Source organism: Leuciscus leuciscus, assembly GCF_965113295.1.
Source record: "Leuciscus leuciscus genome assembly, chromosome: 10".
Taxonomy (NCBI): Eukaryota; Metazoa; Chordata; class Actinopteri; order Cypriniformes; family Leuciscidae; genus Leuciscus; species Leuciscus leuciscus.
The window spans coordinates 5,678,356-5,699,025 of NC_138734.1; the positions used below are offsets into that span (position 1 = coordinate 5,678,356).

At 37.7% G+C, this 20,670-nt stretch overlaps 1 protein-coding gene across 6 annotated transcripts in view; it reads left to right on the forward strand.

The window, feature by feature from the left end:
* The window catches only part of sptbn4b (spectrin, beta, non-erythrocytic 4b), an 85,564-nt gene that overhangs the window by 28,069 nt on the left and 36,825 nt on the right, over nucleotides 1-20,670 (forward strand). For all 6 annotated transcript variants that reach the window (XR_014209238.1, XM_082182131.1, XM_082182132.1 and 3 more), the window contains exons 14-18: nucleotides 667-1,537; nucleotides 2,177-2,314; nucleotides 5,713-6,469; nucleotides 10,792-10,994; nucleotides 15,024-15,114. Coding sequence is in view for 5 of the 6 variants with exons in the window: in XM_082182131.1 (XP_082038257.1) it covers nucleotides 667-1,537; nucleotides 2,177-2,314; nucleotides 5,713-6,469; nucleotides 10,792-10,994; nucleotides 15,024-15,114 (2,060 nt within the window). In the remaining variant the exon portion in view is untranslated. The remainder of the gene's footprint in view (nucleotides 1-666; nucleotides 1,538-2,176; nucleotides 2,315-5,712; nucleotides 6,470-10,791; nucleotides 10,995-15,023; nucleotides 15,115-20,670) is intronic.

The window sequence follows — 20,670 nt, forward strand, 5'->3', positions numbered from 1 at the left end:
GTGATTCAGGGCTCAACAATAAGGATTTTCGCAATGTGATTTCTTATTTGCTCAAATTAACAAAATGTTACGTTTTCTTTATTTGATCAAAATACAGTAAAAGTGTGAAATATTATTACAATTTGAAATAACTGTTTTCTATTTTAATATATTTGAAAATATAATTTATTCCTGCGATGCAAAGCTGAATTTTCAGCATTATTACTCCAGTCTTCAGTGTCACATGATCCCTCAGAAATCATTCTAATATGCTGAAACATTTCTTATTATTATAAATGTTGAAAACACTTGTGCTGCTTAATATTTTAGTGGAAACCATGATACAATGTTTTCCAGGATTCTTTGACGAATAGAAAGTTCGAAAGAGCAGCATTTATTTGAAATAAAAGTATTTTGTAACATTATAAACGTCTTTAAAAGTATTATATAGCTGGAAATGATACCGCTATAATGTAAATCTATAAATTCATAAAAACTCTCAGCGTATGATGCAGAACATGCCGTTTGATTTGTAGTTTTCAACACTTTCTTATTGGTGCTTACAGACAGTAATTTCCTCAAATTAGACAAAACCTCATCGATGTTAGCCAGCTAAATAACATCATCTTGGTATCAAATGAGCATTTTGATTTCATACAGTGAAATGCTCCCTTTCTTCTCGCTCAGGTTACCAGCCGTGTGACCCTCAGGTCATCTGTAACCGCGTGAACCACGTCAACACCTGCCTAGAAGAATTAAAGCAGCTGGCTGCGAAGCGGCGCTTGGAGCTGGAGGATTCACGCGAGCTATGGGCCTTTTTCCAGGAGGTGGAGGAATCTGAGGCTTGGATCCGGGAGAAAACATCCATCTTGGCCACGCAGAGCTGCGGAAAAGACCTGAGCAGCGTCCTGCGACTTCTGCAGAAGCACAAAACTTTAGCTGGAGAGCTGTTGGCGCGGCGTGCGCTACTTCAGCAGACCATGATGAAGGGCAAGGAGATCCTCACCCAGAAGAGCTTCGGCACAGCAGGAATACAAGAGAGACTAATGGAGGCCAAGGCCGAGTGGAAGAGACTGGAGGACCAGGCCACACAGAGGCTGTGTAACCTACAAGAGGCACTGGACTTTTTTCAGTTTAGCACAGAGACGGATGATCTACTAGCTTGGCTACAGGACACTTACCGGCTCGTTTCTAGCGAGGACTTCGGACACGATGAGTACTCTACGCAGTCTCTTCTTAAAAAGCACAGGGGTGTCCGAGAGAGTATTGATAAACACCGTGTGCAAGTGGTGGGGCTTCGGAAACACATGGTTGCGCTGCCGTTGTATTACCGGGAGCTGGATGAAGTGCGAGCGCGGATGTCAGAGACGGAGCAGCTCTACACAGAGGTGGCGGAAGTCGCCGTGTTGCGTCAGCAGTGGCTCCACGACGCGCTGGCTGTGTATCGCATGTTTAGTGAGGTGAACGCCTGTGAGGTGTGGATCGATGAGAAAGAGCAGTGGCTGAACAACATGGAGGTTCCCGAGAGACTAGAGGACGTGGAGGTGATCGCACACAGGTACGAGCAGGTGTTGCTTGTCTACATCGACCCCCAAAATATTTACTGCATTAGATAACAAACTTCTCTGAGCCATTGTTGCTAATCTTGCACGTTTCTTGACACTTTCAAAGTGAAATGTCCAGTGAGTGTCACTAAAAGTGCGTTCAGTTCTGAAATGTGAATCTGGCAACGTTTTATGACATCAGTTGTTGTACGTAACTCAGCAGTTCAGAAAATAAAGGAGTGGCGCTAAAAGATGAATGCTCTACCGCGTTTGAAAATACGCCCCCTACATTTTTTTGCTGATAATGCTAACAAAAGCAAATGTGAAATAAAAACACATTTGCTAAATGCAACATGTGATGTTATCAGGCTTCTTCATCACACTCTTTTATCATGACCCGCACTCGTACCCAAATGCTCCGCATCACAGGTGCAATGTTGTACCAGGTGAGCTACCAAGCAAGTTTACTACCCTGGAAAAGCCATACTATGCTGGATATGTGATGCAAACATCAACATGTAATAGTTTACAAATCATGCACTATGGTAAAAGTGTTCTGTGGTCATAACATAGTATTGTGCAAGGAACCTTGTGTAAATAAGTCTTTATTAATCAATGATCTATATTTGTAAAGTAAATTCTCTGTATTTTAGGTTTGAGAGCTTGGACCAGGAGATGAACAGCCTGATGGGAAGGATACTAGATGTTAATCAGATCGTCCAGCAGCTTTTAGACAGCGGTCACCCCAGTTCCACTGAAGTCAGGGGCTGTCAAGATCATTTAAACAGCAGGTAACTCCACATCATATGTACAGTTTGGCTCTGTATTTAATGGCAAATACAGTAGAGCAAAACAGGAAGTAAAATATTTGTATATTTTCTCCATAGAGATTTTTAAACATTGCGCAGAAACTTTTCAAGACAGACTTAATCAATGGTATATGTTTCTGTTGACCTATTGGTTAGTGTTATTTCAACAATCCTACTCGCATGAAGCACTGAAAACTTCATTCATATACACTCACCGGGCACTTTATTAGGTCCACCTGTTCAACTGCTCGTTAATGCAAATATCTAATCGCCCAATCATATGGCAGCAACTCAATGCATTTAGCCATGTAGACATGGTCAAGACGATCTGCTGAAGTTCAAACTCAGCATCAGAATGGGGAAGAAAGGTGATTTAAGGCTATTTTCCGACTGTCAGTCCAAATCCAATTTTGTGCAAATCCGATTGAAATCTGATCAGAATTGGCTAATGAGAACAGCAAAAAATCACATGAAATGCGTTTCAAGCTTCATCCATATGTGGTTTGAAATCCTATTCAAATCGCATTTCTGGAAATCCGTTTCAGTCTGACTGCGCTGATCATTTATGCGACTTTCTCACGCCACGTAAAACGTAAACGTCTGACGTTGTCATAGGAAACATGCTGAAAGTCGCTGCCGAAACAATGCTGTGTTGTTGCAAAATGCCGGACGAGCAGAAAATGACAATTATATTTATATTATATTATATAGCTACACATTTCCATGTTGTAAAATTTAAATAAGACAACATCTCTATTGCAAACCCATCCATGTTGCGGTTGTTGATGTTTTTGGAATATGCCTACCAACGCAACGTCATTGCCATAGAAACCAATGCAGATATTCTCGAATAGAAAGAGCTGCATGGACACACAAATCGGATCTGAACAGTTGCGATACACAGTGTGGACATCAATAATTTTAGATCAGATTCTAATCAGATACACAAATAATTTGATTTGGACTGACAGTGTGAACGTAGCCTAAGTGACTTGGGACTTGGCACGGTTGTTGGCCACAACACAGTATTTCAGAAACTGCTGATCAACTGGGATTTTCACGCACAACCATCTCTAGGGTTTACAGAGAATGGTCTGAAAAAGAGGAAATATCCAGTGAGCAGCAGTTCTGTGGAGGAAAATGCCTTGTTGATGCCAGAGGTCAGAGGAGAATGGCCAGACTGGTTTGAGCTGAATAAGCACTAGTTGTACAAGAACCTTGAAGCAGACACACTCAATCCAGTAGAGCTCCTTTAGGATGTGCTGGAACGGGAGATTCACATCATGGATGTGCAGCCGACAAAATCTGCAGCAACTTCGTGATGCTATCATGTCAATATGGACCAGAATCTCTGAGGAACGTTCCCAGCACCTTGTTGAATCTCTGCCATGAAGAATTAAGACAGTTCTGCATCGTTTCTTCCCAATTTTTGCTTCAAAAAAAGTTTGAAATGTGGTCTTGGAGCTCCTTGTTTTGGTTCATTGCTTAAAATTCTAAAAATTTTAAAATATCATTGCATTTTCTGTGGAGAAATGAATGGAAAAAAATACATCCATAACCAAGGCTGCTAAAAAGTCAGTGGACACTCAAACCAAAAATGCACTATCCATCCACCCATCCATCCATAATTAATTATTAAACATCATAATTGTCTGTTCAAATATCTCTGGCTAATTTTTTCTTTTTTTCTTTTACTAGTCTTTCCTTATCCTGATATATATTTGCTTTCATTTGATCCTATTTGTTTTTCATTTTAAACCCGTTTCATCCAGAAAACCCTGCACGCTTGTGATACTGCTGTTGTTCATCACTTTTAACACACAGCTCTACATGGGCGTCTTTAGAAAACGGGCTGCTGCTTTCACAAGCTTTCACTGAAGCTGGCAAGCTGTGACGTATGTGTGAAAAACTCCAGTGATCCGTTTTAGACCGTCCTTGGCATAAATAGCTTTTCTCAGCGTGCTGGCATCTGCTGTGGCTGCCACACACAGGGCGCGCCTGACCCGGATCAAAACAGAGCTCTGTGGGCCGTACCCAAACACATACGATTGTGTTCTTCAATATATAATGCCACTGTGTATTTAAAAGAATGTTTTGTTAATGCGTGCCCTGTGTTTGATTTGTGATATTGTGTCTCAGACCTTGAGCTGTGGGCCACCGGTGCGCCCTTGGACCGCTTTTTGTGTGTTTGTGTGGGTGGGTCCTTGATGTGTGTGTGTGTGTGTGTGTGTGTGTGTGTGTGTGTGTGTGTGTGTGTTATCCATGAACTGAGAACTGATTCAGACTGAGTCATGTTTTCTGGAAACAAGTTATTTTTATTATCTATCATTCAAGCCATACTCTAGATTGTAGAATAAAATAGTATGATATAGATGAACTTAATGGGATGTTGGGACAAATTTTATCTGCAAAGTTATTCTGAATTAATGCATTCCATGGTGAAAAACAAGTACAGTTTAGCATACTTTTAAAACAAAAACTTATTACAAAATAATACCCTTTAAAAGAATATAATTAAGTGTGAACTGAATATAATGTTTTCGAACACTTATTTGCATGTTACTGACAATTGAATTAAATGTATTACAGTTTAAATTTATATTAAATGCAGTTGAACATTTTTAATGTCTATATAATGTTGTTATTTTTTATTTAATTTTTAATTTTTAGTTATTCAATCAGTCACAGTTTAGATTAGGGTCAAATTCTCACTATTAACTAATTATTCATTTCTTCAATAAACTCCTAATTACTGCTTATTAATAATTAGTAATGTAGTTGTTAAGTTTAGGTATTGGGTGGGATTAAGGGATGTAGAATATGGTCATGCAGAATAAGGCATTAATATGTGCTTTATAAGTAGTAATAAACAGCCAATATCCTAGTAATATGCAGGCTAATAAGCAACTAGTTAATAGTGAGACTTGGTCCTAAACTAAAGTGTTAACAGTTATTTTAGTACAAAAACTTAAACTAAATGAGAATTTAAATCCTTTGGCAAGAAGCTGAAATAAAATTATATATATATATATATATATATATATATATATATATATATATATAATTATTAGTATTATCATTTTATTTATATATTTTTCAGTTAACATTTATTTTATTTCAAGTAATGAAAATTGGAAAGTTTTATTTTTAGTGAACTATAATAACCCTGCAGTAAACAATGAGTCATCAATATTTCCGGGCCATTTTCCCAGAAGAGAAGAGCACTTATGTGTGAAAAAAGCTATTGTTTCCAACGTTTACTAGGAGTGTACTAGCATATTGATGACCTGAAATATATCAGAGATCAGTGTATAAAGAGTCTTTAAACGCAATGATCAAACCAACAATAGTCTCAATTGTCTTCTTTTTGCGCATCACAGGTGGAACCGCATCGTCGAGCTGGTCGAGCAGAAGAAAGATCACCTGGACTCGATCCTGCGCATCCAGAACTACTTACTGGAATGTACGGAAATCAAGTCCCAGATTCAGGACAAACGGAAAGCCATAGATGCCACGCAGTATGTGGGCAGTGACCTGGGCAGCGTCCTGGCCCTGCAGAGGCGGCTCTCCACCATGGAGGGAGCTCTGGCCGTTCTCGAACCTAAGCTCCTTCACCTTCAGGAGGACGCGGAGGAGCTCGCCACATCACATCCCGACAAGGCCGTGGAAATCCTGGTTCCCTTCGAGGGCATCAGCGTGGAGTGGGAGGAACTAAAGCGCACATTGCAAGGCTGTGAGGACTCTTTAACCGTCGCTGGTCGATTGCAACAGTTCATCCAAGACTTGGATTCTTTTCTCACCTGGCTGGTTCAGACTCAGACATCTGCTGCTTCTGATGAGCTTCCCAATGTTTTAGAGGACGCGGAACGGCTGATAAACCAGCACGCCGCGCTGAAGGAGGAGATCGGAAGGTATGAGGAGGATTACGAGCGCCTCCAGTCTGTGAATGAGCTCTTGGAGTCCGAGGAAGCGCCGCTGCCTCATGGAGCTCTGCAGCAGTGGCTCCACAAGCTGGATGTGGGCTGGAATAAACTTCTGGAGATGTGGGAGAGCAGGAGGGAGGTGCTGGTGCAAGCTCACATCTTCCATCTCTTCCTGAGGGACGTCAAGCAGGCGGAGGCTTTCCTCAATAACCAGGTGAAGCCCCTCACACCTCTTATATCAGTTGCAGTTTTTCCCTAAAATTTTATTTTTTAGAGTTTGCTCTTTCATAGCTGAGAAATCTGAATGGATCGAGGTCTCATTTATGCTTCATAACACTTCTTTTGTGGAAACTGTGATACATTTTTTGTACAGGATTCTTTGATAGTTGAAATTGAAAAGAGCATTTATTTGAAATAGAAATCTTTTGTAACTGTTATGATGGTGCAAGGAGATGAACCCAAATGCAGACAGTATTCAAGTGAACTACGTTTATTACAGAAAAACAAAACCCACGAGGGGGCAAAACAAGACAGGATCGACTATATTAGACTAACAAGACTAGACTAAGACTCAGACAGAAAACTGAACAATAAACTAACAGCTAAGACAGGATCAAACTCTTCACAAGACTTTCAACAGGTTACTCACAGTTGGTATCACATAATGAATGACAATGAACCGGCACAGGACAGCAAACACAAGGGGATTAAATAGGGAGAAACTAATGAGGGAAACTGGTGACAAGGGTAAAGCAATAATGACAAAACGAGGATAACAAGGGGGCGGGGCAAGAGAACGAGACAACACAAGCACATGGCCCAAACAAAAGGCCATGTGCTTGCACACAAAACACAGGTCTGTCATGATCCTGCCTCAAGACTAAAGAAAATCAAGGACAGGAAGGCAGAATCATGACAGTAACAGTATAAATGTCTTTACTTTCACTCTTGATCAATTTAATGTGTACTTGCTGAATAAATGTCTTAATTTCTTTTCTTTTTTTAAATCATAATTACCTCTTTTGAATTGTACTGTATTACGGTTTCTACAAAATTGTGTTTTTCTAAAAAAAAGTGGCAAATAATAGTTGAGCAGCAAATCGGCATATTAGAATGATTTCTGAAGGATCATGTGACACTGAAGACTGGAGTAATGATGCTGAAAAAATCATATTTGATCGCAGGAAAAAATACATTAAATTAAAAAATGGTTATTTTAATTTGTAATAAGATACATTTCTCTGTTTTTGACCAAATAAATGCAGCCTTGGTGAGCAGAGACTTCTTTCAAAAACATTTAAAAATCTGAATTAATCCAAACTTTTAAACAAATTGCTAAGAGTGACAGGACAGATGTGAGTTTAGATGTATATAAATACAGTTACATTTAATTCCCAGATTTGTCACAAATGTTTCTCATAAAATAATTTTTTTTTTTTTTTAAATTTATTAAAATAATGGTTTAGATTTGGATCATATCATATCATATAGGATCATATTGAAGATACTTACTTTTAACTACAGAATTTGGTATACTGATATACAGAATTTGGTATATCAGTTTGAATACTGCCGTGTGTGCTTACTGTAAACCAGTTCACCCTCGGACATGAGGAAAAACTGAGGGAAAAGTCAAATGCAAATAAGGGAAAATGTGAAATGCATAATAAGCACAAAATTGGAAATAAAATCATTGAAAAAGTCTGCATTTGCTCACCTTTAGATCTCATAAGAAACAATTGATATATTAAAGGACTTCATGTATGACGTAAGCTGACAGTTAGGAGAATAGAATTGATCTGACTGATTTTTTCGGGGTCACATTTGTAAATGTCAGGAGCATCAGGGCAATTTAAGGTCATTGCTCAGTTCTTATTCTGAGACATTTGCTGCTTTTATGTTAGGTCATCACTTCATAAAAATATCTTAAATGCAGTTTAAATGTCAGAGGACATGTATTTCCTCACCCTGTCTGGGTGTATGTTAGAAGCTGTGTCTGTTCTGGTTTTGGCTTTCTGTTGCCTGCGGGCGCAGAATAAGAGCCCTGTGAATCCACACTTTAATACATGTCATCGAGCATGAACGGGTTTGTGCTAAACACACATGGCAGTGACATTCATTAGCCTCTTTTCTTTTCCTTAAGAGTGTTTGAGCTTCACCTTTCTGTGCGAGAACATTGTAAGGACAACTAAACAGTTGGCAGGTTTTAAGACTTTCATCATCAATATTGTTTTGCTTCATTCATTTAATAGATGAAATAGATGATTATATTATAAAAGGTATGTGTAAGAAAAATTTATTTAAATTGTATTTAAATTGTAATAATATTTCACAAAATTGGTCACATTAATGCAGCCTTGCTGAGCAGAAGAGACTTCTTTTAAAAACACATTTTAATTATTTTTAATTATTCCAAACTTTTGACCGGTAGTGTGTATTAAACAAATTGCAAGAAAAAAGAAAGAAAAAAAGACAGGGCTGAAGAGAGGTAAAAGATAGTTAAAAATATATTTAATATATAGTTATGGTAACTCTTTAGTTTAGAGGTACAGTTCTCACTATTAAACTAGTTGCTTATTAGCATGCATATTACTAAGATATTGGCTGTTTATTAGTGCTTATAAAGTACATATTAATGCCTTATTCTGCATGTCCTTATTCTACATCCCTTAATCCCACCCTAATCCCTAAACTTAACAACTACATTAATAAGCAGTAAATTAGGAGTTTATTGAGGTCCTGGGTAATAGTTAGTTAATAGTGAGAATTAGACCCTAAACTAAAGTGTGACCATAATTTCTAGCTTTGTCATAAATGCATCTTCAATCTGTAGAATTGACCGAGTTAGAACACATTCGTGGAGTCATCAAGTTATGTTTCCATACCCCTATTTTTATGCACATTTTTGAATATCGCATTAAAAAAAACGCTGGATGGAAATGCTAAGTTGTGCATAAATTCTAAAAATGCGCATCAAAAAACGCTTGTGCTCAATTAAGGCGGATACATTTTTTATCCTTTTAGAAGACGTGGATAAAATATGATGGAAGCACATTTACAGAATAAATTCCTCAATGCGCAACAAAAAACTTGCGTGACTTTTCCTCAACATGGGATGTGATTGGATAACTGGACTGACCAGTGGACCAATTGCATCGTACAGCATCTCAAATGTGGTTTTGGTCATTCTAAAATGCCTGAGCCAAAATCTGTCCTCAAAATGAGTTGGTGTAATGACCTTCCAGAACTGTCACACGATTGCGTTCACAAACATCAGGCATCTGAACACAAGATAACATGACAGCGTTTATTGCATTTCGCTAAATTGCAAGTCGTTTATGATGTAGGAAAAAAAGAGCGACACTTTCTCACCCGATTGCAGCAACTTCCCTTTTTATTACAGATATTTTGTGCCAATTTCCCAGGACGTGACGATTTTGTTCTCTTGAACACATGGGATGGAAACTATGGAAGCTTGTTTCCGCCACTGAATAATAAATAAATAATAATAATTGCGACTTTTTATCTCACAATTCTGACTTTTTTTCTCACAATTGCGAGATATCAAGTCAGAATTGTGACTTTTTTTTCTCAGAATTGCGAGATATGAAGTCAGAATTGTGAGAAATAAAGTCGTAATTCTGAGAAATATAGTCGCAATTGCGAGATATAAAGTCGCAATTCTGAGAAATAAAGTCGCAATTGCGGGATATAAAGTCACAATTCTGAGAAATAAAGTCGCAATTGTGAGATATAAAGTCGCAATTGCGAGATATAAAGTCGCAATTCTGAGAAATAAAGTCGCAATTGGGAGATATAAAGTCAGAATTGCACGATATAAAGTCGCAATTGCGTGTTATAAAGTCAGAATTGTGAGATATAAACTATTCTGTGGTAAAAAAAAAAAAAAAAAAAAGTCCGTCTTTTTTTCCCTTAGAATTGGACTTTATATCTCACAATTGTGAGAAAAGATGTCAGAATTGCGAGATATAAAGTCGCAATTGCGTGTTATAAAGTCAGAATTGCGTGATATAAAGTCGCAATTGCGTGATATAAAGTCGCAATTGCGAGAAAAAAAGTCAGAATTCTGACTTTTTATCTCACAATTGCGAGTTTATATCTCGCAATTCTGACTTTATAACACGCAATTGCGACTTTATTTCACGCAATTCTGACTTTATATCTCGCAATTCTGAGAAATAAAGTCAGAATTGCGAGATGTAAACTCGCAATTGTGAGATAAAAAGTCGCAATTATTATTATTTATTTATTATTCAGTGGCGGAAACAAGCTTCCATAGGAAACATTGCTTTATTCGCAAATGCTTTATGAAATATTTTGCACATAAGTTCAATTCGCAGCCTTGGATGGAAACATAGCTACCAAAGGATATGGGAGCATAGAGAGTTTATTATTGCAGTACCACCAACAGTTTGCCATTTGCCGTGATTATGGATTTGCTTTTAGTGTAATTGATCTGGCCTCGTTTTAAATGCCTTCTGTATATCTGAGCCTATCCTCCTCTCCTCTCCTCAGGAGTCAGCGTTGGCCCATGTGGAGCTTCCCACCACAGTGGAGACCGTGGAGGCAGCCATCAAAAAGCACAAGGACTTTACCACCACCATGGAGCTCAACCTGCACCGCATTAAAGCTGTCATAGAGGCGGGAGAGAGCCTCATCAGTCAGAACAACATCTACTCAGAGCGCATTAGAGAGAGAGTGGATCTACTCTCTAACAGGTAAAAACTAAAGCCCGATAATGATATTTAAAGGGATAGTTCACCCAAAAATGAAAATTAGCCCATGATTTACTCACCCTCAAGTCATCCCAGGTATATATGACTTTCTTCTTTCAGACAAATACAATCTGAGTTTATTAAATGTCCTGGCTCTTCCAAGCTTTATAATGGCAGTGAATGGCCGTTTCAGTTTTGATGTCCGTAAAAGTGCATCTATCCATCATAAAAGTATTTAATTTTTCATTTTTGGGTGAACTATTTAAGCCCCGTAGAGCTGGATAATTCTCAGGAAACAGTGCTATTTGTACCTGAATATTCCAGGATTTCATTTTCCAGAAAAAACTGCTTTATCAAGTACATTAACCTCCAATATTAGAAGTAGTGGTCAACAAATATGTTTTTCAATGGCCGAATCTTAAGGCGAGACACGGCAGGGAAAAACATCGTTTTTTTTTACTGGTCAATTTTGAGATTTTTGGTCTTCTTTCAGACTTGTGGTGAAAAAAAGTCCGAAATACACATTTAGGTCTTTATTTTACTAGGCAAGGCAAGGCAAGTTTATTTATATAGCACATTTCATACACAATGGCAATTCAAAGTGCTTTACATAGAAGAAATTAAAATAATGAAAAGAAATAAGAATAATTAAAACAGTTTAGAAAAATAAAATAAAATACAGTACTTTTAAAAAATAAAAAAAGAATATTATTATAGATCTTTCCTTCAAAGGATTCCCTTAAGACTTAAATCTTTCAACCTTCTTTTAACCTTCAATCTTCTTACGACTTCCATCTATCAACTTTCCTTTAACTTTCTTTTCTCCCTCATTTACTCACACGTTCTTTTCACTTTCTTTAGCACTGCGTTCACATTCTTTCTCAGACGAAAACTTTAATATCGTCATTTAAATACTGTTCTACTTTCAAACCCACATTAATACACGTCACTACTACACTTTGTCTGTTTGCGTCTGTAGATTTCTCATAAATTCAACAAAAGTTGGCATTCTTAATCAACATGCTGCTCCGCGATCGCTGTCTGCTCCCTGTCACCATTCCTTTTTATCAGCAACCAATCGTGAAAGTAAAAGGGCTGAATGTGCAATCTTATTGGCTGATGATAAATATTTAAAGCCCGTTTTCTCAAAATGACTTTTCTCTCATACTCCAAGTCTGAAATCTCCACTTCAGTAGCATCTATATACACCAAACTTACCAGTCGTGTAACTAGTTATATTATGAAGACATTTACAGAGGGATTTGTAAATATATTACATATTTGTAATATATTGTAAAGCCTGATTTATATAACATTTTATTCCAAAAAACATGGCGAAAATCATTTTTTTAAGGCTATTGACAGTATATTCTGATTTACAAGATAACAAAAGTAGATATCCATAAATCCCTCTGTAATTTTTTCCCCATCTAATATGTGAACACAATGAAAAACTATTTTTTAACCTGGCTTTATCCAATACTCAGATTTCATTTTTTAAATATATGCAAATTAGCACATATTTAATTAGATATCGCCTAATTTGCATATTTAAACATTAAATTACAGAAAACTTGTAATAATTTTTTTTCTCATCTTAATGTAGGTAATCAACTGGGAAAGTTTCATGGTGATATCTGCTAGTTAAATTTGTTTACCCTATTCACCTGTAGTGTCTCGCCTTAAACTATTACCCAATCCTAAATCTGTGGTTACAGCCTTACAAAGTAACACAAGTTATTAGTTACCATGTATAAGCATAATATGTATTAATAATCCATGACATTTCTATTTCAAAAGAAATGTCAACCCTGTTACATTTAAATGTTTTGGGGTTAAACGGCCCTTGTGAAAAAGAAGTGTGCTTAATTAAATTGAAAGTGCTCTTGTATTTCACTTCAAATCATGTTTTTAAAAGCTGTACTTGCAGATAATATAATGTTAATGAAATAAAAGGCCACTTTAGTGCACTTAATAGAATTCCACTTTCATGACTCTTTAACACTTTTAAGCACACCTTTTAAAAGTGCACTTTGTAATAATGTCAAATTAAAAGTTTACTTTAAAGTACGTCTGAAAACATCACATTCAATTTACTTCAATTTAATCTATTTAGATTTTTTTTTATTAAAATGAAATGGTGATAAGTGGGAAAAAATTGTTGAATTTTCAAATGGAAAAACTAATTTGGTAACACTTTACTTAAAGCCTTTATGTAATAATGCATTCTTAAAGTATTTTTAATGCATTCATTATTTTATTATGCATTGTATGGTCTCATGAATAATTGTAACCACATTTATAGGACATTATAATACACCTTTAGAAAGTATAATGCATTAAAACATGACAAACAACCAATTTCAGATTTAACAAGGAATCTGTGGATACAGTATTATAATGCATTTTACCTTTGGTTATAATTATTTATAAAAATATATAATACATTATAAAGTACATTATGAATACCTTTAATAATGCATTACACATTCAGGGCCCTATCTTGCACCCAGCGCAATTGACTTTATACACCGACGCATGTATCATTCCTATTTTGCACCCGACGCACAGCGGACTTTTCCCTCCACAGACGCACGTCGGTAAATTAGGGAATGAACTTGCGCTCCCGGGGGCAGTTCAGCGCAAAGAGGAGGCATGTTCCGGCGCAAACGTTCCCTGGTGCTATTTTGCAGGTTTAGAAAACAATTCCGCCACAGACCAGGAAAAACCTAGTCTAAAGTCAGTGGCGCGTTATTCAGATGCTATTTTAAGGACGCATGCTTGGCCATAATGTAGCGTGTGCATTGATTCTCTCATCTATACAGAAGCAGCAGTTTTCATTTTTGCAAATCATAGGCTACATAATTACAAGGAAAAATATTAACACACGAGGGAAATCATTGTTGTGTCCATGAAGATGTGAAAAAATAGGCATAAATCTAGCTTACACATTTACCCAAATTATTATACGCCTGTTTAACCGAAGCTAATTTCGGGGGGGTTTCTCCCATCCCCATACAATGTCACTTCTCTGTGTTTTACGGCCCTGACGAGAACGTCAGTCTCCTCGGCTGTGAATCGCTCCTGGCGTGATCGGCAAATCCGCCGTTATAATAGCAAGCCGCCATGGAACAAGCGCGTCTGCTCTTAAAGGGAATGTGAGATGATGCTCTGATTGGTTTATTTCACGTTACGCCCAAACCACACCTATGAGTAATGTAGCTACTTCAGACCAACCCATTTTAGATTTGCGTCGGGCGTAAGAGTCATTTATCCCGCCGGTATAATAGCAACAGCGCCTGAGATCCGCCCACAAAGTTACTTGCGTTTCGCGTTTGATACTTACGTTTCAGAACGTTAAAATAGGTAGTGTTTAAGTAGTGTTACCCCCCAAAAAAATTATTTTACCTGACATATAAAAACATTATTCTCTGACTTTATCAAATATGATGACCAAGCTTAGTATACAGTTAATTATGTATGTTATGTTAATTTTCTGTAGTAGTCATAGGGTCATAAATGATTCAGAAATGGCACCATTTCTTAAAAAAATGACCTAGTTGTTGTATTGTTAAACAGTTTTTCATTCTTCTTTATATCAAAACCTCTATTCTGTGATCACTTAGCATTTGTAATACAAATGTGTTGCGCTTTCATTGTAAAAGCAGTGCTGTTGTTCTTCTAAGACGACCTCACCACCTGACATCTGTATCTGCCCTCCATTTCACAGCGTTATAGAACGGGCACCTGCTCCTATAGACGGCGTTGAATTTAAAATGTGTTTTCCATAGAGGCATAACAAAGAAACTCGCTGAGAGTCCACAGTCACTGATCTGAATGCAGTCTCAGTGAGGAGCGTGAAATTGGATTTCGAAGCGCATTTGTGTATGGAATCGGTTATGGCACAGTCTACCTTCTGCTTTAAACAGAGACTCCGCTAAAAAAACACACTGTTACGATTAATTGATAATAGTTTATTATTCTTTTAGCACAAATAATACAAGAGTTTCTGTATTTGTGTGTGCCTCACAGAGGGAACCAGAACCGTGAACACGCTCAGCAGTGGCTTCATAAACTCAATGACCAGTGGGAGCTCCAGAGGTTTCTGCAAGACTGCCATGAGGTAGGACGAGTGCCAACTGAGCACAAACAATAAAAACTGTGCCATACTTTGTCTTTGGAAAATGTGTGAGATGTGATTTTTGAACCAAAAGATGTTTGCCTCTGTAATGATCAGTTGGCACAGATGTATGTGTTGGTACACCAGAGTGCAGGTTTTTGAAAGCAAGAAAGTATTTCTTGCAAGTAGCGTAATAAAAATATATTGCTATTACAGAGTGTCATAACCAAATGTGATGTGATAGTGATATGTGTGGGGTTTTTTTTTCCCTCTAACTGGTCAATATAGTCAAGCCACAGGACATGCTATTGTTCACTGGGTTTTAACTTCAGTAGTGTCATTCTGTGTAATCCCGCCCACAGTGAAATTTCATTGGTCGAAAATCCTGCTCCATATGTTTGCATATTAAGCATCAGATCTACAGTATGTTTGATTGACTGTGATTGACAGACTTCAGCGTGGACAAAAGAAGTGTGCTTAATTCTATTGAGTGTGCACTTGGAGTGTGTTTAAAATCTGAAAAGAATATAAAAAAACACTTTCATGACTGTTTCTTAACACATTTACGCACACTTTTAAAAAGTGAACTTTGTTATAATGTCAGATAAAAACGTTTTACTTTAAAATACATTTTACAGTATATCATTGTTTTACTCATATTTTTCATACGTACACTTATTTTGATGTGCTGACTAACACACTAAGGCACATGTAAAGTACTTGATTATTTTTAACGGTATTGTTTCATATTACATTTAAAATGTATATATTTTAAAAGTGTAACTTCATCATTACAAGTGTAATTAATTACATATATATTTTTATATGCGTGTGAATCATGACACAAGTTTCAATATAAATGACAAAGTATATTTTAGTTTATATATCATAAATGCTTGTGAGTACATTCGTCTTATTTCAAAGACAATAGAAGTAATTATGACATGGCATATGTGTTCTTATAGACATACACTTACATATGTACTTAAGTCATGGCTGTTTAACAAAATAATAATAATAATAAATAAATAAATAAATAAATATTAAAATGTACTTTAAAAATACAAATCTTGGCTTCAGTGAGGCACATACAATGTCAGCCTTCAACCACTGAACTGGACTAGATCCAAAAAGCAACAGTGTGAACACAAAGAGGTCTGTGTGAGATGCTTGTTCACTTGGTCCACTTCAAGTGGTCTGAATTCGGTTCTTTTAAAGAGAACTCAAGTGTGAAAACACCCTAGACAGATCTAATGACACGCATCCTATTCCTTTGCCAACTGTTTACATTCACTGAAGACATAACTGAGTGTGTTTACATGAATACCTGGCATCTTGACATATTTTTGTGTGTATTTCACCGTTTGGAACAGAATGCGTCACAATAATTGTTTTATCTTAATTATCTCGTCTGCATAATCGTTGGAAGCAAGAAAAAAAATGGAAACTAAAGAGTGGCATCTTGTTTGTGTCTTTGAATGATTCTGAATAGCTGAGCATTGTGGGTAAATGCTGTGTGAAAGCAGTTGTACAGTAGGAGGCTCCCGGTGTGGCCCAAACCTGCAGGTTTATTTGGGCTTTGCTTGTTCTTCCCTTCTCACGTTCAATTATTTAGCGGGTCTCCTCATCACTCATTCAGTGGAGAGAGAGAGAACTTCACCAGTGTGTGTGTGTGTGTGTGTGTGTGTGTGTGTGTGTTTGTGTGTTTGTGTTCACTGCAGGGATGAGGACGGATCTCTGCCTTCACTAAGAGCTGTCAAACACGTGTGGAGACTATAACAGCATGATCAGAGTGCATTGAATCAGTTTCTCTAATGCACTGTGGAAATACATCCAGTATATACAATGCCATATTGTTTATGGACAGCATAGTGTCGCCCTTTTCATAATAACAGTGTGTGTTCTGAATGGAAAGTATTCAGAATGTATGTAATTGTGCCATATGCTGTGTATATATACTGAATGCAAATTTTCTGTGCATTGAAAACCTGAATAACCAAATGCTTGTTAAAATCTTATACGAGAGCATATGGTATTGAATATTGTAATGCATTTTTTCCCCCTGAGATCGCCATCAAAATCAATGGATTTGTAGCATTCTCTGATTCTTTGTAAATAGTCGTGTAAATGAGCCCTGAAACATGCAACGTAGCCAGATCGTGTGACCGTTTGTTTCCCGGATAACAGCATACTGTTTGAAACGTTTATCTTTGCATAATATGTATCATATAGTAGGCTGTATCGTGCATAGTATGCATTAAACGCTTTGAACATTATGGCAGATTTAGGCTATGCTGGGAATCAACTCGGACTGCATACTAGAGTCTATGCAGTAATACACTGAATATGATTTTTTTTTGTAGTATCTGAAACAGAACATGCTATGCAACAGTGAGCATTTTAAACAGGACTACACTGTTGTCTTGTAACCAGACTGCACTGCATGTTTAATTCTGCAAGTGGCATCTAGAAATAAAACTGTTGTTTTGCATTATTAATCCAGTTTTGTGTAACAACATCTTTAATCCTTTGCAGTCCAATTAAAAAAAAAAAGAATTAAAAGAAGTCACAAAATCACAGCTGGCATGATGTATTTTTGCTGGCCAACCTGGAAATTAGCACCACCCTGGTTCTCTCGACTGAAACGCAGTAGGATTTTTCAGGATTATTGAAGAAAATAAGCTCGGTGTCAAACAAAAAGTTATGATTCTTACACGTTTTGTTCATTATGATTATCTTCACAGATGTCTTCAGAAACACTTTTATGAATTTTGAAGCTTAAATACAATCACTAGAAGCAAAAAGCTAAACGTAGGCTATAAACAAACTATACCACAACTTCTAAACTTTTGTCAGCTCTTTCAATCTTTATTCAGGAAACATTTTCCCTGAAAGTTCACATCAAGGCTGTAATTGCGGACTAGTTAGTAGATGAGTTTACCTGTTCAGCTGATGACTTTCAGGGCCCTATCTTACACCCGGCGCAAGGCAGAGCCAAGCGCGACGCAAGTGTTTTTTGCTAGTTTCAGCCCAACGCAGTTTTCATTTTCACGTCCTGCGCCATGTTGTTTAAATAGCAAATGCATTTGTGCTCATCTGTGCGCCCATGGGCGTGCTGGTCTGAAAACGAGGTGTGTTCTGGCGCATTGTTGGCGCGTTGCTATTTTGAGGAACAGAAAGAGACTGCGCCATTGACCAACTGAAACCTGGTCTAAAGTCAATGTATTTTTTTTTGTTATTTAATGAGCGTGTTAGTAATATGCACCTATAGGCGGGTCCACAACGCTCGTCCACTCTGCTTATTACACACACAGGGATGCACAGCAGCACACAAACATGCCAAATATTTAAAATAACAGGATTACAATAGAAAAGATTATTATTGTGTACATAAAGATATGGTGGAATCTGGCTTGTCCCGTAGATGGTCTGCTTGCACACTTTTACCTCACGCACGAGTGGATCCGTTTGCGCTCTGGAGACGGCTTCGGTCTTTCCACTATCAAATTCCGTCATGTAAAAAGCGAATCCGCCATGGCGCGAGCGCAACTGGCATTTAAAGGGAATGGGAGTTGAGACTCTGATTGGTTTAATGCTCGTAAATCCCAAAACACACTCATTACTCATTAAGAGAATAGGGACAACCCTTTTAGACCATGCGCCGGGAGCGCCGACCATTTTTCCCCGTCGTTAAACTAGCAAAAGTGGATTCGGACACGCCCTGAGTGAACTTGCGCCCTGCGCTTTAGACCATGCGCTTAGAGCGTTCAAATAGGGCCCTTAATGTCTCAGACAAGTCCACTTTGTTGAGCAACAAAGTTGTGTTTAAATGTGCTATATAAATAAATAAAAGTTGACGTTGAAGTTGATTTAGCCACTTGTTAGCAACCGCCTTTTACAAAACAAGTAAAAGATTTAAAAAATTCAAAAGGGTACAACTGATGAAAATATCTTGAGTGTGTTCACCACAGACCTTAGTTCAGGCGTTTAACTAAAAACCCTTTAAAAAACCCATTGACTTCAGGAAAATGGAAACAGAAATGCTACAATGATAACTAGTTTCCAGGTTTTGGTCTACAAAATATGTCATCCCATCAGCATTACACTCCAAAGATGTGCAATATACTAGTATGATTGAATGCTATTATAAACAGCTTATGTGACACTTTTTCTTATTGGCTGTCTGTTGTTGTTCCTTAGTGATGTTTGCTGATCTGAAGGATCACATTATTGTCTTTGGTAGTTTAAATGTCTCTCTGGTGTTGGTGTTGTTGGTGGTGGAGGTGTAGTTAACCATCAGATTACTGGATAATTAATTCTCGTGTCCCTGGATGGTCATTCGCTCTTCCTTGGATCTATTGCTTCTTTCCCTCCAGGGTCTCTTTGAGGAATAACCATGATTGACCTAAATGTCTTTATGAGTGAGAGCTCCGGGTGCCTCGTGAGGGCAGAGGTCACTGAAGTGTTTAGTACATTTACATTTAGTCATTTAGCAGACGCTTTTGTCCAAAGCGACTTACAATTTAGGACTAAATTAAGCGAGTCATCGTGAAGAGGCAAAAACAACGCAAGAAGTGCTCAAAATACGAAGTTCAGGCATTGGTCAGAGTAGCATAAACCCGATAAGGGAGGGAATTTGTTTTTTTTTGTTTTTTTACGAGGTTAAGTGCTCACGGAAGAGATGAGTTTTCAGTTGTCTTTTGAGGGACTAGAGAGAGGTTAAAAGCACAGTTAGTTCTAAAGTATGTATGGTTTTAAGCTGTCATCTACCAGCTAGAAAAAATCGATTGAAAAGTTACATGGATGTTAAAGGTTCTTCATGGAAACATAGATGCCAATAAAGAACCTTTATCATTCACTGATGAAACCTTTGCATTCCACAAAAGGTTCTTTATAGTGGAAAAGGGTTCTTTAGAGTATTGAAATGTTCTTCACACTAAGAAAAATGGTTCTTTTACCAGTAAAGCTGGTTACTTTGGTACTTTGGGGAACCAAAAATGGTTCTTCTATGGCATCACTACGAAAATCCCCTTTTGCAACGTTGTTGTGTATGATCTGTCAGATTATGAGCTTCTGCCACTCGTTCCCTTATTCCTGTTCCTCTGTTTCTGTTTCTCTCCCTTTCGATCAATCATTCGTATTCGCTTCCCTGCCCGCTTAAAGAGCCTGATGTTGTCCTTGTGACGCTTAGAACTACGTAGGCTCCCTTTCTCTCTCTCTTTCCCACTATGTGATTCTCTCCCCCTCCCTCGTTGTCTCTCTTCCTCTCTTCCCGTCTATCTGTCTCTCCGTATGCTTTTCTCTCACCGTGGATGCTGCAGCGGGAGAAATTGGGTCTTTCAGCTCAGGCAGAAGAGGCACCGCAGTATTGAGTCCAGCTTATATTACAAAACAGGAGGAGGAGAGAAAAGAGGGCAGCACGGACTGAAAGAAGACAATATGGATTTGTTTGAGATGCAAGGCGCTACACAAGCGGGGTGAAGAGTGTGTCTGGGTCGCTCCGAGAAGGGGAGGGGAAAACGCTCCCCTCATCCTCCCTCTCTCTCTCTCTCTCTCTGT